This window comes from Acaromyces ingoldii, assembly GCF_003144295.1.
Source record: "Acaromyces ingoldii strain MCA 4198 unplaced genomic scaffold FA10scaffold_2, whole genome shotgun sequence".
In the NCBI taxonomy this organism is placed as follows: Eukaryota; Fungi; Basidiomycota; class Exobasidiomycetes; order Exobasidiales; family Cryptobasidiaceae; genus Acaromyces; species Acaromyces ingoldii.
In genome coordinates this window covers 1,033,961-1,050,639 of record NW_020290248.1, presented here as the reverse complement: position 1 = coordinate 1,050,639, position 16,679 = coordinate 1,033,961, and the positions used below count along the sequence as shown (strand labels likewise).

The 16,679-nt window shown below is 57.1% G+C and overlaps 6 protein-coding genes across 6 annotated transcripts; 4 read left to right on the top strand and 2 right to left on the bottom strand.

Moving 5' to 3' along the window:
- Positions 1-205: 205 nt before the first annotated feature.
- On the top strand, positions 206-3,460 carry FA10DRAFT_284422 (hypothetical protein; the record flags this gene model as incomplete). Its single annotated transcript, XM_025523917.1, has 1 exon — positions 206-3,460. One exon carries the CDS (start codon positions 206-208, stop codon positions 3,458-3,460), a length of 3,255 nt encoding a protein of 1,084 aa, XP_025378688.1.
- A 110-nt stretch (positions 3,461-3,570) lies between these two features.
- Positions 3,571-4,889, bottom strand: FA10DRAFT_265346 (hypothetical protein). The gene has a single exon (XM_025521020.1). It carries the CDS (start codon positions 4,855-4,857, stop codon positions 3,667-3,669), a length of 1,191 nt encoding a protein of 396 aa, XP_025378687.1. The 5' UTR covers positions 4,858-4,889; the 3' UTR covers positions 3,571-3,666.
- Positions 4,890-5,041: 152 nt separating this feature from the next.
- Positions 5,042-7,016, bottom strand: FA10DRAFT_68597 (hypothetical protein). Its single transcript, XM_025525643.1, has 3 exons — positions 6,376-7,016; positions 5,492-6,309; positions 5,042-5,464 (listed from the first exon to the last, which is right to left on the bottom strand). Exons 1-3 carry the CDS (start codon positions 6,825-6,827, stop codon positions 5,145-5,147), a joined length of 1,590 nt encoding a protein of 529 aa, XP_025378686.1. The 5' UTR covers positions 6,828-7,016; the 3' UTR covers positions 5,042-5,144.
- Positions 7,017-7,087: 71 nt separating this feature from the next.
- FA10DRAFT_265344 (hypothetical protein) lies at positions 7,088-10,833 on the top strand. Its single transcript, XM_025521019.1, has 4 exons — positions 7,088-7,879; positions 7,948-10,404; positions 10,465-10,532; positions 10,601-10,833. The coding sequence occupies exons 1-4, from the start codon at positions 7,310-7,312 to the stop codon at positions 10,722-10,724; spliced, it is 3,219 nt and encodes a 1,072-aa protein (XP_025378685.1). The 5' UTR covers positions 7,088-7,309; the 3' UTR covers positions 10,725-10,833.
- Positions 10,834-10,950: 117 nt separating this feature from the next.
- Positions 10,951-13,371, top strand: FA10DRAFT_265343 (hypothetical protein). Its single transcript, XM_025521018.1, has 9 exons — positions 10,951-11,240; positions 11,308-11,795; positions 11,874-12,078; positions 12,149-12,217; positions 12,287-12,342; positions 12,400-12,504; positions 12,572-12,973; positions 13,040-13,112; positions 13,189-13,371. Exons 1-9 carry the CDS (start codon positions 11,076-11,078, stop codon positions 13,285-13,287), a joined length of 1,662 nt encoding a protein of 553 aa, XP_025378684.1. The 5' UTR covers positions 10,951-11,075; the 3' UTR covers positions 13,288-13,371.
- A 49-nt stretch (positions 13,372-13,420) lies between these two features.
- Positions 13,421-16,673, top strand: FA10DRAFT_265342 (alpha/beta-hydrolase). Its single transcript, XM_025521017.1, has 2 exons — positions 13,421-14,403; positions 14,485-16,673. Exons 1-2 carry the CDS (start codon positions 13,550-13,552, stop codon positions 16,529-16,531), a joined length of 2,901 nt encoding a protein of 966 aa, XP_025378683.1. The 5' UTR covers positions 13,421-13,549; the 3' UTR covers positions 16,532-16,673.
- The last annotated feature ends 6 nt before the right edge of the window (positions 16,674-16,679 follow it).

Here is a 16,679-nt window from a genome sequence, read left to right as displayed (position 1 = left end):
TGCGTGGTCGAAAAGGGATGCGCGACAAGACCACGGCAGGAAGACCAATTGCGACGGACTGAAAATTGCACGTGACGCTAACGCGGGTGAAATTCAGCCAAGGTTGGTTCGGTCCTTTCTGAAGTGTTGGTTTTGTTTACAGTAGAGGAAAGGACGAGGTCGTCTGACGTCTTACTCCCCCTACCCAAACGATCACGGCTTCGGCATGGCAGCATCCGCTGCTGCAACGAGATCACCGGAGCGGACAATGCAGCGTGTCGTGGCGACAACGCCGTTAGGAGATGCGACAAATAGGGGGATGACATCTTCATCCTCACATTACCTCGGCTCACCCAGTATGAAGGCTGTCCAACTCGACGATGTGGAGCTTTCACCTCGACTAAGAGCCAGCCCACAGAAGGAGAAGATGCGATGGAAGCACGCGATGGAGCCGGCAGAAGAAGCGACGCTGGACTGTCTGAGTGATTGCTCCACCATCAGCGCGCCATCATCGTCATCACACTCGCTGGTAGGCGAGGAGCTGGCGGAGAACGAAGATAACGGAGAGGAGGACGACGATGCCGCTCTCTTCTCCGATCCATCCAACGAGAGTCTAAGAGCCAGGTCGGATGGAGGGCCGGGCCGAAAGAGGGAGAGGAACGGGGCGAAAAAGGTGATCCCGGTGTTTTTTGGAACCCCATCCAAGGATGAGCACGAGAGACGTGCCAAATACAACAATCTCAACAGGAGGCTTTTGAGGACGGACAGCTTAGACCTGGCAAGAAGAAGGAGCGTGGGGCCGTCTCAGAATGTACCAGAGGTGGGTCCGGTGCCGTCGTCAGAAAGTGTCGGACCGGCCTGCGAATCGTCGGCAGTGTCGGAGGAAAGCATTGAGGGCCACCTCGCTGGACCAAGCAATCATCAACGTCAAGACGAAGAGCCTCTCGAGGATCTCGATGGAGACGTAGATGTCGTGATCTTCAGGGAGGAGAAGGAAGTGGAAACGTCGAATGAAGGTGCGGTGGGATCGATAATCTCAGAGGTCAATTCTGCGCAGGAAACCGGTTCGTCCATCGTGCGACACTCGCCCGAGAAGCATAATCCCCTCGAGACCATCCTGCAGAACGGTCATTTGACGTCTGCGACCTCGCTCTCGACATCGCCGCGCAAATCGCCCAGAAGATCTCCGCACAAGTCCCCACACAGATCTTCGCACAGATCGTCACCGGCGAAATCTCCATCTAAGCGGTCACCGAGGAAAGAGGGGAGACCGGAGGAAGGCGCTCCTTCAACGCCGACTGTGCGCGATATGTTGAAAAGCTGGGCAGCGACAATCGTTCAATCCCCGACCAGAAGCTCGACAAAGACGAGCCCGAAGAAAGAGGAACACACCGAGCTTCAATCTAACACAGTACATTTGCTAGAGTTGGCGCGGCAGGTTCCCCTTCCCGAATCGCCGGAAAAGCCTAGCAATGGCGTCGTTGAGGGCCAAGTGATGGAGGAGCTACCAATGGCAAAGGGCGTTGGGATGGCGAACTTCAAGGCACCGCTAGGAGTAGCATCGGTCAGGAGAACAGCGTCTCGCTCTTCGGCAGGGCCGTCCGCAAGGCTGGCATCGGCCATGAGCAGCAGAAGTGTTCCAGTCGCAGGAGATGCCCCCAAACCTGCGACAGCGAAAGAAATAACAAAGCCAAGCAATACAGTCAATGCTAGGCTCGCTTCGAAGCTGCCGGTACCTGCGTCGCAAGCAGTCAAGCGATCAGGTATCCCAGTCGGTCGCCCACCTTCCTCCTTGTCCACCAGCGGATCGTCCTCGGGTTCATCTATGTCAAGCATCAAGACCAGTCACCCCGCTCCTGCCAGCGCACCCGGCTTTTCATCTTCGTCTCGAGGTGGTTCTTCCGCGGATGCCGAAGTGGGCTCTAGCAAAGGGACAATGCAAGCACCGGCCAAATCAAAAACGCCATTGCAACGGCCAAAGTCAACACTTGCATTTAGAGAGCGTGTTGCAATGGTACGAGGAGGCGCAAGCAATCCTCAGGACCGCGACATCAAGCACAACGGGCCGTTCCCTCCCTCTCATAAGCCAGCGCTCCATACACAAGCTCGCGAACGACCGCATGAGACACCTTTGAAGGAGCAGCAACGTTCGGTCCTTTCCGCCTCAGCTTCTCAGGTCGAACAGCTGCTGGGAGGAGGCATGCCTGTCAACTCGTCGTCTCCGAAACCTCTTTCAAGACCAACGGCGGCACGCGATCCCAGAATTGCCCATACGAAGCCTGCTACTAGAGTGTGGGACAGTCCGGCAAAGAAGGTCGATGCTCGCTCGCCCCAACGCAGAACTCCCAAGGCCACATCTCCTGTTCGATCCATGCGTCCACCTCCGCCGCATAACGCCCCTGCAGCTACGCCGACAACGACCACCGCTCCTTCCCTTCCATTCAGCTCAGGCAGCGGTCGAGCAAGGCGCGTGCTCGTCAATTCGTCGGAGCCAGCTTCCTCGCCTCCTAGAGCCGCTGCTCGAATCACATTCGATAGTCATGAAGGAACACGAGCCCTCCCACGTATAGGTCAGACATCGAGGACGACAAATGGGTCAGAATTTGCCGCAATTGGCTCCGGAAAGGGCGATGACGATGCGATCGCGCCGATGGAGAACGAAATGCAAGTAGAGAGGGCATTCCTTCGTACGGATGAGCGGCAATTGGGTCACGCGATGGCGGAGGAGCCTGTGATGAGGATCGAGAAGGATGATGGAGGTGCGGCTCATGAGGCGCAGCCAGAGGCTGCACCGTCGGAACTGGCCTCTGTCGTGCCCATGCCAGCTCCACATCAGAGCAGGCCTCACCGACAAGCCCGTATTGTTCCTCAGAGGAATTCTTCGAAGACAACCATCTTCGCCGTTCCTACGCCTTCGTTGGCCTCTACCCGACCTTTATCGCAAGCTGAGTGGAGCCAAAAGACAAAGGCGAACACACGACGGAATGAGGTATCTGTCATTGCGATCGACAAGATCACGATTCGAAGGCCTGGCGAGCGGCCTCCGAGTCCTTCGAGCAAGTTTCTCAAGGCCCAGAGCCCGGGAGAGGAGCTGGTCAACAGCAAACGATTTGCGGGCAGTGATGACGAGGACTTGAGCGACGATGATTCGACTGAGGAGATTGAGAATCACCTTTCCAGCGTCAGTCGTCACCGCCGGCGAGCGGGTGAAGAGGATCGATACGAGACGCCTCCTCGCATTCGCTTCGCGCCATCCGGGTGCAAGGCTGTGCGATGGCAGAAGCAGCTCTTTCAAGGGCCTTGCTCTTCCTCCTCTTCGTCTTCGATCGGCTCAGTAAAGAGCTGCTTGGCCCCAAAGACGTACAATCTGGACAGATTTGGAAACGTGGTTGGGGCAGACCAACCTCTCCCCTCTCGAATCATTGCAAAGCAGAAGGTCACTGTGCATCGGATCGTCTACGACGGCGAAGACGAGGAATAGCGGGCATCTCTTCGGTAGCTCGTCCAGCAAATACTGGGCAAAGAGATAGGACGCCTGTGGCTCACACCCAAGCTTTTCTCATTGTCTCCTGTAACATCAATCTATCTTGTAGTCATATGAATCATTACATGCAGACGCATCCTTCGTTATCAAGAGCAACAGTACCATCTTAGAAGGCTGTCAAGCGTGACAAGACTCGATCTAGCTTAGCGACTAGACAAGGATACGTCTTCTCCCTGTGCTCTTTCATCTCTGCTTTGCTCCTCCTGTACCGCTACTTGGTCGGCCTTTAGTACTTCATCTTGATTATAAGGCAAGAGCCGTTCAAAGTCTCTCCTTGCCTTGTCAGCAAGATAGTTGACCTCCCTCTCAAGCTGCCTCAACTTCTGTCGCGTTTCTAGCACCTCCCGCATGAGAATCTGCTGCGAAGGCGTGCTGATGAAGGGCCTTCTCTGCTCTCCTTTCGTCATCGCTTCCTGCTCTTCGGCACCGTGGGCCTTTCTCTTTCGCGAAACTTCTGTTTTTGGCCCGTGCTTGCGCTTCCCAGTCCCTGGTCTGACCGCGAGCAGGCCAAGCTTGACCGATCTCCTCAGCCACGGCCTCGCCTTGATGTATCCGACTTTACTCGAAGCGATCTGCATGAAGTCCAAGTTCGCCTCAGGTAGGTACCCTTGACTCCTTGCTCGGACCTCTTGCAGCGTCTCGAGATAGTATGCGAGAAGGAACTTGCCCTGAGCATCACCAAAGTCGTCGTCGGCCTTCTCCCTGCACTCCTCGTTTTCGGGATTGGTCCAATACTGGGGAATGCGGCCATCGGCATTGCAGAATTTCACGCGCGCCTCTTCGCATCGGAGACATCGTATGGGGCCATGGGTGAGCGCCGACCACACGCACGGCTCGCCTTCCATGTAGCATTTGTGGCATTTCTTTCGGACCTGCGAGCCGGGGACTGGTCGCTTTCGGTCATCAATGGATGAGACGGGTAGCACGGGATCGTCATTCTTCCAGGCCACTCCAATTTCATCGTCGTCTGGGTGGCTGTAAGTCTGAAGCAGCTTCCAAACTTTTGGATGTAGAGCATCGACGTCCGGATTCTTCCATGGAGGATCATAAGGGTCTCGAAGCAAAGTCGAGTCTCGAGGAGGTGATATTGTTATACCCTCATCTCCTGATGGCAGGATGCTTGGCCCGTCTGCCCTGATCTGCTCAGTCCTACGCGCGTCTTGTTCCATCTCAGCAAAGACTTCGTCAAATACGTCGGCAAAGTCTTTTTCAAAGGAGCTGCTTGCCTCGGCCTCTCTGGCTGCTTCTTCAAGGGCGGCCTCTCTTAGCTTCGGAGCCTTGTGGACCTGTCTCGACGGACCAGGCGTCCCACTACCCAAAGGCAGGTCTAACATGGATGGGTACGACAACGGGATCAGCAAGAGGTGGTGGCCAGATGGCAGTATTGCCACAGGCTGAATGAAACCGAAATTCATACACGAGGATGCGTCATATAATTCTTCGTCTCTTCATCATCAGAACACAAAAAGGAGAGCTATACCCTCTAACAAAATTTGCTACAAGAAAAGACAATGGGGAATGTGGGAGCAGCCAAATGAGCGTGTGGGAGGTGTCCATGGACGGGTCCTCGGCGAAGGTACGAAACCGAAACAAAGTCAGAAGAAGGGAAAAGAGCTATTTACTAGACCAGGGTGCCACCGTACTGCGAGACGTTGTCGTCGCTCTCGCCGAGTCGGCTCTCGACGGAGAAGAGGTCAGAGCAGCCGAATTGTGACCACGACGAATTCCACGAGAGCGATTGGCATTCGGTGACATCCCAACGATCGGGGCTCGAATCGAGATTGGCAATCTCGGTTGGATCGTTCGCAGGGATGGGCATGATGAAGGAGTCGCCTGGACGTCCTACAGTTGTACCGTGGTCGAGCGCAACGTACGACTCATCGGCGGCGGCTTGGAGCGATCCTACTTCTGACGAGACGGGAGCAGCGTTTCCGTCGGGACCTAGATCGTCAAAGCTCTGCCGTGAACCTGCTCCAAAGCCCTGGACATTCGGATCGAGGTCGCTGGGTGGTTCTGAAACCGAGGTCTGCTCTTCCAGAGAAGAACAACCGGCGGGTTGCAGGAATTGTTTGTAGTACCCGAATCGCTCGCGGCTGAAGCAGTCCTGCATCGCCTCGACAATTCTATTCTCGCAACGCTCCTTGAAATGGACGACCACGAAGAATTCTCGACGGTGACCGTCCAGGTAGGCGTATCTTGTTTCCGTTTCCCCTAAAAGCGGACGGAACTCCAGTAAGAAGTCTTGCAGAGGATTGAGACGTCGGCTTTGGTGTCGCTCGTAGGCATCGCCGATCCTCCCAATAGCTTGCATGACCTCAGGTCCAAACAGCCCAATCTCATCGATGTTGTCTTGAACAAGGAATGGGCCAAGGCTCGGTTCCAATGGCATGACCAGATAGCAAGACTCCCGAGTGCTGCGTTTCCCCTGGTTCTGCGTCGGAGCAAAAAATTGCTCCATTTGTCGCTCGATGGCAGAGGGCGACCAATCAGAAACCTCGTCCGAATGAATTGCGGAGATCTCCTCAAGGGCTTCGTCGACGCCAAAACTCGAGCTGCCTGACTTGGAAAGGGAGGAGCCAGAAATGGTCCTAAGATGCTCAATCTTCACTGGGATGGCTCGGCCCGCCCACTTGGCCATCTTGGCTTCCTCGACCGAATCGAGAACGCGAGACCGGCGAGTTGGGCTGGCAACGCCAGTCCGCGATCCCTTCTTGCGCCTTGAGTTTCGGAACTCGTCGTCAACCTCACCAGCCAAAGCGCGGGGGAATAAGGGCGCGTTCCATGCACTGATAAGGATCCGAGCAGCGGAGGTTAGAGACAGGCAGGTGCACAGAAGCGACGCTCGTACTTACAAAGTATACCCATGATGGAAGCCGGTGCTTTGAGAAGCGGTGGGTTGCCATCGAGAATAATTCGGAGAAGACAGCTGGACATCGGAGCGCATGGATCGGAAGTTGGATGAGCGACCCTTGTTCAGGCGGAATTTCATGGTGCCGAACGAGTCGGGACGGACTGGCTGAGCATAGGAAGGCACAGATTGCACACGAACTCCCTTGAACGCTGGGATCCAGCAATGCTCATAAAAGAGACGACCTGCACGGCTCAGCGATGAGTGGACGTCATTGTAAGAAGCTGGCGACGAGTAGCGGGTGAAGCGACTGCCTGCTTGGCCGGCATCGTGGACCGACCCGGGTGAGAAGCCACTGCACGGTTTGCGGACGACCTTGAGCCGCACCGCCTGCCTGGCCGTGGCTAGACCCTTTTCAACAAGGCGATGAACGCCAAGCTGAAACGGGCCAGCCATGGAGGAGGCTAACGCAAGCGAGTTGATTGAGTGGTGATTCCCGGTGAGTGGTGGCTGATGGTGGCAAACAGGGCATGCACTTCCAACTTTAAGCTAGTCTGAAAGAGGCGCAGATATCTCGGCCGAAGAAATAGACCCTCGCTCCCCTCCTTTAGGAGTGGGTGCGTGAACGAAGCTGCAATCAGAGGTAGATGATTGAAGTTGACTTTTTCGGTTTTCGTGTCGTGGGATTGAGATTGAGACCTTTTTTCGCCATTTATCACCTTGACCCGAAGACGCGCAGCCGTGTCGCCTTACTGACAGGAAGAGCCTTGCTCATAGTGAGAGGGCTGGCGGACAAGTTTGAGAAGAGAGTCGTCGCTCGCGGAGCGTGACCTCGACTCCCTTCTTGCCGTCTGTCCACCTTTGGGGGTCATGGGGTTGCCTCATTAGCGGTAGGAAACCCCCCTGTGCCCCCACCACGCCCAGAGCCGGCTGCTATCATGAATAGACTACCTCCGTCAGCCCCTCGGTCCTTTTTACAGGCAAAGGTGGTCGCTGATGTGGACAAGGACACCAGGGAGCGGCGGCTCAATGGGCACCACATCGCATCTTTCCCTGCTCTCCCCTTGGCTGCACAACCACCACCCCCTCCCCCACCACCGCTCTCTCCTCCTCCGCCGCCTCCCTCGCCCCCGCCACCTCCTCCGCCAACTGAGGAACCTCCTCCGCTTCCCACCGAGGATGGACTGCCACCACCGCCGCCGCCGGCGGCACCTTTGTCTTTCGGATCAGTTCTGCTGCCGCACGAGCTTCTCAAAGACGACCTTCTGCCGAAGAGCAAAGATGGACGGACCCTCAGACCCTTCAAGGTCTCTTTTGACCCGGCACTAGACAAGAAGGCAGACAAAAGCAAGTCTGTGGTCATGAAGGCCCTCGCACTCCCACCGGCCGGCACAGATCCAGTGCTGGATCGAACAGCGGATCCGAGACGGCGATCGTCATCCTACGAAAAGGCTATCTATGCAGGTCGATTGAAGCCAAGGAAGGAGCTGAGGATCGTTGAGTGGAAGGTGAGTGACTGTGCTGTAGACTCGGCTGGCCCTGTCGTTCTCACGTATGCTAATACCGGCAAGCACAGTGGGACAAGCATTCCCTTGGGCCAAAGCCGCCGCCCCCTCCGCAAGCCTTGCTCGTGACCGGCCTGTCGCCCTTGACGACGCCTGCGCTCATTAACCAGCACTTTCGTGCCTTTGGGCGCATTGAAGCATCAGAGCTCAAGTTGGACCCCTCAACGGGCCAGAGCCTCGGCATCTTCTGGCTGAAGTACGTGCATGACTATGATGACGACGACAAGCCCAAGGCAAGCAACCCGCAGAATGCCCACGAATCGGCAAAGGAAGCTCTGTCCCAGTCTGATGGCCGCAGGATCGGTCATGACGCTGTAAAGGCTGTCTTTGACAACGAGGTTAGGGACAAGTACAAGGAGACGTATCGCAAAGAGCTAGCCCGGCGCCATGCTGCGAGGGTCAAACCGACACCTGCAAAACCCCAAGACGTCCCCGAAGAAGCGGCAAAGGCCCCAGATGGCGCAGCAAACCCTGCACCTGGTTCTGTCGCAGCTATGCCCCCTCCCCATGCGCCTCGAGGGCCGCGAAGTGGCCGACCGAGGCCTTTATCGGTAGCCACGCCACCTCAACCACACCATCGAGCGGTGGCGACCTCGGTGCACGCACGCTCCCCCTTTGCCAGGCATGCTGAGGCCTCCTCATCGAGCCTTGGATCTCCCATAGTAGGGGAGTTCTCATCGGTGGCTACACCCTCCCACTCTCAAGGCGCATCTTCGCCTGCACAAATGTCGGATGGACACAGGGACGTCGAGGATGCCCACAGGTCGCGACGAAGATCCCGGCGCATGGAAGATGACGACCTGGATATGCGCGGCAGGTCAGACGATGAGGACGAGTATCTGAGGGGATTCAGGGGCAGAGGCCACTATAGCGCGTCCCGGAGTCGCTTCGATGAGCGGGCGCGCCACAATTACGAAGACGGTGACGTGCTCGAGGACACTGGTCGGATCCTCGGACGCCTGGCGGCGATAGATACGCCCTACATCTTTGTCCCGCGGGTGAGATCGAGCTCCATCTCGATGCAGAGTCTCCACAAGCACTTTGACTCGTTCCTTCCGGCATGGATTGCCGCCGATGAATCGGGTTGGTACGTTGCATTCAACAGCAAGGATGCTGCGAATCGCTGCAGGATGGTCATGGATAAGACGACGCTCTCAGGATTCCACATCAACATCGAGGTCAGGATGCCGTCTTCGGACGCGCTGGCGGAACGTAAGAGGTCCAAAGTGGAAGATGATTACGACAACGCATCTCGGCAGGTCAGCGCCCCGCCGGCCAAGACCGAGTGGACAGAGGAAGAACTCATCGAGGACGCCGCCCTGCTGTTGCAGCGTGACATGGGTAACGTCTTCGTGCGCGACGTCAAAGCTCGTGTCCTTCAATCGTACATTGCCGATCTCCTGAATCCCAAGTCGGCCGGCGGCAAGATTTTGCATGCGCCAAAAGGACAGCTTTTCCTCGATGACCGCGAAGAGAGGCCAAAAGCCAGTCGGAAACAGATCAAAAGGGAGGAAACACCGAGCCACGACGATGGTCATCGACACAGACAACCGCCGTCGAAGGCGACGCAGAAGCCCATATTCACCGACAGCGAAGATGAAAGCGACGACGCACACCCTCTTGAGCCTGTGGAAGCGTCGCAGGTCCTTGAGGACGAGGAAGCAGCCAAGACCAGCAAAAAGCTTGCGAAAGCGGTGAAGCAAAAGAAGCCAAAGAAGGAGCTGGCTGGACTCAAAGACGAAGATGTTGAAATGGCGGGTGTGACCGACGAAAAGAAAGAAGCGAAACCTCTCAAGAAGAAAGGGACCGCCAAAAAGGTCTCAAAACCCATCACCGAACGGAGCCCAAGCCCCGATCCATTCGAGCTGGGTATCGCAGAGACCGACGAAGATCTGCACTTCTTGCGATTGGCGCTGGAGCGGATGCATGCGGGCAAGACGGTGCAAGCCGCCGGCATGCCCGAGCAGGATCTGGCAGAAGAGCAGGGTGGTCCCCATGCCTCTGGATCGGCGCGGACAGAGGGCTTCTATCGCATTCCTCCGTCTGAAAAGGCCGCTCACTTGCCTGACCGGAATCGCGCCATTGTCGACCCACAGGCAGCCATCGGCCTGGCTTCTGCGAGAGACAATCGTGCCGATTCACGGCGCTTCGTCCAAGGTATTGAGCAGCATAAGAAGGATACGGCGACGGACACGGATATCCTCAAGTTCAATCAACTACGCACGCGAAAGAAGCAGCTCAAGTTCGCCAAATCGCCCATTCACGACTGGGGCCTGTATGCGATGGAACTCATTCCTGCAGGCGACATGGTCATCGAGTACGTGGGCGAGGTCATTCGGCAGCAGGTGGCCGACGAGCGCGAGAAGATGTACGAGCGCCAGGGAAACTTCAGCACCTACCTTTTCCGAGTCGATGATGATCTCGTGGTCGATGCTACACGTAAGGGCAACATTGCTCGTTTGATGAATGTAAGTGAATCCGTGTCGAGGTGGTCACTCATCCAATTGACCCTGTTGGCGCGTTTACAGCACTGCTGCACGCCAAATTGTAACGCGAAGATCCTCACTCTCAACGGCGAGAAGCGCATCGTTCTCTTGTGAGTGGCCGCGAGACCTGTCCGCGAACGGAAGTGGACAAAAGCTGACTCTGGCTGTCGTCTACCAGCGCCAAAAATGTCATTCTTCCCGGCCAGGAGCTGACGTATGACTACAAATTCCAAGCTTCAGGTGAGGAAGAGGACGCCATCCCGTGCTTGTGTGGCTCTCCCGGGTGTCGGCGTTTCCTTTAGACCCGTCTTCCTTCCCACTTTCTTGCCCCCCCTTTTCGATGATCAAACACCTCTTGTCACTTGTATCAACACACTACACGGCATCCAGTACTTCTATCATTGCCATATCGTTAGCGATTTCTACCGCCGACGGACATAGAGCCGCGGATCGTGTGCCCGCTTCAGACTAAGCTAAGGTTGTCCTAGTCTTGTTTCTGGGCGCCTTTCTTCGCGACTCAGCGGTCCTGAGGCTTTTTCCGTGACTTTCTCATGCGCGCTATCGCACGGTCCGCGCTATCAAGCCGCCATCTCTCTCCCCGCCTCGCTCGCAGCTCACTCATACTCTGTCGTTTCCTGCGCAACTCTTCCACAATGTCTGCAGCACCCATCGACGGCATCGTCCTCGGCGTCTCTGGCGGCAAGCCTGCGAGCGCTGAGGTGGCCCGCGCTACCTCGATCGACGTCGCTTCGCAGTGGGCCGCTTCTCGGGCTTCCAACACCAAGCCCGGTCAGCTGAGGGTCTTTTATCCTTCCAAAGTGAGCACGAACACTTTCCGTTTGATCGCCCTTGGTGGGATTTGCTGACATTTCCTCTTCGATATAGCCCGATGAGCCCATCGTTGCAGCTGTCTCGCTCGCCAGCGACCAGAAGCCCGCGCCCACGACGGCCCCCGACACGCTGCCCGCGGCCGAGACGTACCTGCGCAACGAGAACCTCGAGTGGAGCCGTATCGCGGCAGCCAAGGGTGCCAAGGCGCTCAAGGAGCACGGCCACCCGTCATCGTCCTCGTCCTCGTCCGAGGGGGGTGACGACAAGGCGAAGCTGACGAAGCGGACCATTGCCGTCGACAGCTTCGCAAGTGCGCACGCCGCTGCGACGGGCGCCAACCTGGGCCTCTGGCAGGTCAACCACTTCAAGACGAGGGGACCCAACGCTGCCTTTGGCGAGGCCTACGAGAAGCAGGGCGGCCGCGACATCGAGGTCGTCCCGCTCAGTGGAGGCAGGACGAGAGCGGACAAGGAGAAGATCCTCGATCAGGGAGACGAGATCAAGGGCTCCTCGGTGCCCCTGAGCTTCTTCACGGGCGAAGTGTGAGTTGCAGCCAGCGTCATGCATCTTCCTTGACAAAGGGCCCCAATCTTACTGACGGGCCAACTTCCTTCGCTAAGATACGCCGAGGCGCAGAACTGGGCCAGGGAGCTCATGGAGACGCCGGCCAACCTCTTGACGCCGACAATCTTCAGCAACGTCGTCACCGAAAGACTCAACAAGCTGGCGAATGTCAAGACGACCGTGCACGACGAAGCGTGGGCCAAGAGCAAGGGAATGGGCTCCTTCCTCAGCGTCGCCAACGGCACCGAAGAGCCGGCCAAGGTTTGTTCGAGCCGGTGCACCTGTTCTTGAAAGGCGACCTCCTTCTAACTGACCCAATCTGCGGCAATAGATGCTTGAGATCCACTACAAAGGTGCCACCTCGCCGAACGCTCCCACGCTTGCCTTCGTCGGCAAAGGTGTGAGTTGCATCTCATCCTAGGATGGGACATGCAGGATCAAGCATATCTGACAATAAAGACCCCTGCAGATCACTTTTGACTCGGGTGGTATCTCGCTCAAGCCTGGCCTCGGCATGAAGCTGATGTGAGTCACTGTTTGTGGTGCTGGTGAGCTTCGCAATCTCACCCTGCATTCCCACAGGCGTGCCGACATGGGCGGAGCAGCTGTCTGCGTCTCGACGGTGTACGCCATTGCAAAGCTCGGCATCCCTGTCAATCTCATCTGTGTCACGGCCCTGACTGAGAAGTGAGTGACTCTCTCGTCTCTTCTGCTTTTGTCTGCTAGGAGCAGGTTCTGATATGATGACGTATAGCATGCCGAGCGGCCATGCTACCAAGCCGGGCGACATTGTCAAGGCCATGAACGGCCTGACGATCGAGGTCGACAACACCGACGCCGAGGGACGACTGGTCCTTGCTGATGCTTTAACATACGTCTCGCGCGAGTTCAAGCCTGCCGTGCTCATCGACGTGGCCACGTTGACCGGAGCCATTCTCCACGCCTTGGGCCACGAGTACACGGGCGCGTTCGTCGAAGACGAGAGCCTGTGGCAGGGCATCAAGGCCTGTGGAGAGGCCGAAGACGACCCGTTCTGGAGAATGCCGCTGAGCGACCGCTTCGAAAAGTACGTCGACACGTCTAACAGCGACATTGTCAATGTCGGCCGGCCCGCTGGGAGCGCTTCGGCAGCCATCTTCCTCAAGCAGTTTGTCGAGTGCGTTGCGTTCTCTCCCTCTACCCCCTTGCTCATGAGCGTTGATTAACCTCTTTCTCCCTGCAGAGGCCTCGAAGACCGCAGCAAGCAGCAGAAGGCGACGGTCAAGTACGCCCATTTGGACATTGCTGGCACCATGGTGGGTAAAGCGTCCTGCTCCGTCCCTCTTGTGAGGGTCAGCTGCTGACATCCTATTCATTCGCTCTGCTCTACAGGAAAAGATTCACAACACGGCCTACCAGACGACGATTCTCACGGGCCGTCCCACCAGGGCTCTGATCGAATACGCCCGACGCTTCGCCGTGGCTCCCTGATGGGATTCCTCGTCTAGTCGCTGTATAGCATAAATCACGGTGTCAAATAAGTGAAACGAAGAATGCCACGTTGTTCCTCTGCTTTTTTGAGCGTGCTCCACTTTGGACCCCCCTTGTTTCAGAAGGAACGTTTGTTGGTGGGCCCTCGAGAAAAAAAAGGTTAGCCGGTTGTCATTTGCTTGGCTGCACTAGGTCACCGTCATCGACATTCTGTTGTGGAACACCGCCGCTGTCTGGTTTGCGAGTGGCGCTCAGGGGATCCATGGCGAGAACAGAAGCTGTGCCTGGCGACTCTGCGTTCCCGAGTCGGGGAGGAGCTGCAGGAGCAGCTGGAGGCAGCACCAGCGGCGGCAGCGGCAGTGGGTCCTTGCCGAGGGTCCGACCGCGATGCAGCGAACACCCGAGGATAATGTGTCTGGCCACGCCAGCGCCAAATAGGACGACGAGCACGCCGCCTGCTATTCTCAGTAGCCGGTTCCGGCTGAGGCTCGCACTCGCCTCGAGCTTCGTCGCGGCGTGGCTTCACTTTACGCAACATGGTCCGACCAGCGAGCGGGTACAGGATGCAGCGGCACTCATTCCCAAAGAAGTCGACAGCAACGACGAAGTAATCAGCGAGCGGACAGGCTATCCCGTGCGGAACGGTACGCGGAGGCTGCTCCTTCAGCAGCAACATCAGAAGTCTCGAAGACGAGGAGCCGCCCTTCCCATCTCGGCTTCTTTGGATGCTAGTGGAAGACCCATATGGACAACATCGCAGCCTCGGCGAACGTCTTCGGTGAGAAGCTTTTCGAGTGATGCAACCGCAACTGCAGCAAAGAGAGACTCGGAGCCCACTCCAGAGGAGCTTGTCCACTCGTCTGCATCGAAGGAGCGTAAAGGGAGCGAAGGGGCGGAAGCCTTGGACCAGGTCACGGACATCAACAAGCTCATGTGGCATCCCGACTTGCTCAAGGACATCAAAGCGCCCCGGCATCCCATTGTTCTATGCCATGGCCTCTATGGCTTCGATGTGCGCGGGCCGTTTCTGGGTCTCGAGATCCACTATTGGGCCTCTGTCCTGGACGTCCTCAGGAAGAAGGTGGGCGCAGAGGTCATCGTCCGAGGTGTACCAGGGTGAGCATGTCTTTGTCTCCTCCTTTCCAGACTTTTCCTATCTCTCTCCTTGCTTTTACTAACGAGTCATTTCATTACCAGGACGGGAGCGATTGCGGACCGAGCGCTTGCGCTGCACAAGTTTCTCATGAGTCCCGAAGCGGGCTTGCGGGGAAAGAAGATCAATTTCATCGGCCACAGCATGGGCGGCCTCGATGCACGGCACGTCATCAGCGTCATCAAGCCCGACACAAAGGGAGAGTACGAGCCCGTGAGCCTGACGACGGTTGCGACGCCGCACCGGGGAAGCCCCTTTATGGACTGGTGCAATGCCAATGTCGGCACGGGTAATGAAAGAGTCGAGACTGAGATCAGAGAGGCGCGAGAAAGGCTCAAGGAACAAGGCACAAGTGCTCATGTCGGTGCGCTCGACCATGATGGCCAGGTAAAGGTACCCTACAGCCTCAAGACTCCCCTCTTTGTGCGTCCCAAGCAAGACAAGTCGAGTGGCAACGACGCGGAAAAGCCCGAGCCACAACAGCCAAAACAGCAGCAGCAGCAGCAGCAGCAGCAAGCGTCGGCAGAGGTCCAAAAGGCAAAAGAAGAGCCTGCGACAAAGATTGCGGAAGACCAAGGGACGGTCGCAGATGTGAAAGAATACGTCGGAGATGCCGCCGAGAAGCTGACGGCGAGCGTCGTGGCTGCCGCAACCTCGCCGGCTGGTGCTTCTCCCAATGTAGAAGCTACGGCATCAAGTCTGTCTTCATCGCCGACAAAAGACAAGAAGAAGTCCAAGTCGGACGGCTCGTCGATTCTCGACTTTACCGCCTTCACAAAAGCACTGTCGTCGATCGGTGGATCCTTTTCCGCGTACATGCTCTCCGTTTTGGACCAGCCGGCCTATGCGATGCTCTCGACACGATACATGGCCCAGGCATTCAATCCCTCGGTGCCCAACTCGCCCAAGGTGGCTTACTACAGCGTCGCGGCGCGCACACGCCGGCTTTCGATCTGGCACCCGCTCTGGCTCCCCAAGCTCGTCCTGGACGCTGCAGCCGAGAGCCGAAGCGCCGGCGGAGAACGGGACGGGAGTGGAGATGCGCTAGGCAAGGAAACGCAGGGCAACGACGGCCTCGTCAGTGTCGAGAGCGCCAAGTGGGGCCACTTCATGGGCGTCGTGGATGGTTGTGACCACTGGGATCTTCGTGGAGGCGGCGCGCCGCGATGGCGAGGCAGGATCAACCCGGCGACGGGTAAAGCGTGGGCCAAGGACCCGAGCAAAGAGGAAGAGATCAAGCAGAAAAAGGCAAAGGAAAAGGAGGAGAGCTGGATTGACATCAACAAGATCCTCGGCCGGTTAGTAGGTGACAGCAAGAAGAAGAAAGACGGCAAGGGCAGCAATGGCACAAACGAGGAGAGAGAGGCTGTCAAGGAGGGAGAAAAGGAGGAGCAACCCTCGAATGCAGCCGTGGCCAAGGCCAAGGCTGGATTCATGGACGAGGTGGCTGGTTGGATCTCGGACCGACTGCCGCAGAGGGATGAAAGCAGGCGCGCCGAAGCAGAGAGGGTGGCCGATGAGCAAGATCGCAAACAAATCAGAATGGAGCAACGGCTCCAGCAACAAGAGCAAATGCGAGAGGAGGAACAGCATGAGCAGCAACAACAGGAGCAACAACAAGAACCACAAAAGCAGCATGAGCAGCAAGAGCAGCAAGAGCAGCATGAGCAGCAAGAGCAGCAAGAAGGCGACCGTGCAGAGGACAAGAAGACGGACGGTCTCGCGACAGAGGCTGTTAGTGACCAGACGTTCACGCAAGCGGCACGGATCCAGACTAAGCTCCGAAGGGAAGCGGCCTGGGAAGAGGAGCTCGGTCATCTACAGAGGGCCCGAGAGCTCCGAAGAGAACTTGCGTGGCATCGAGCCGAGTGGGACCGAACGAGAGCCTCGAGCGAGGGAGCCGCCAGCGGCAAGGACGGCGACGGCCCCAAGCGATCAACGCCGCGAGAACTGGATTGGGACGCCCATGCCAAGCAGCGTCAGAGTTCTGCTCCCGCCAAAGCAGCGACAGAGGCACAAAAGGTCGAGGCGAATGAGCTCGAGCGCTTCTGGATTGCCATCTGCAGACATCTTTGGGCGCAAGGATTCTGAGATTACCTACTTGCATGTGCTTTAGAGACCTGCCGTGGATGTGCAATACACTACTGCCACAGATCTCCGCACCGAAGCGCCCTCTTCCTTCAGAAGTCAAGAGTCATATGGAGATTGGACATGCACTTTTGAATGTATCATACATGAC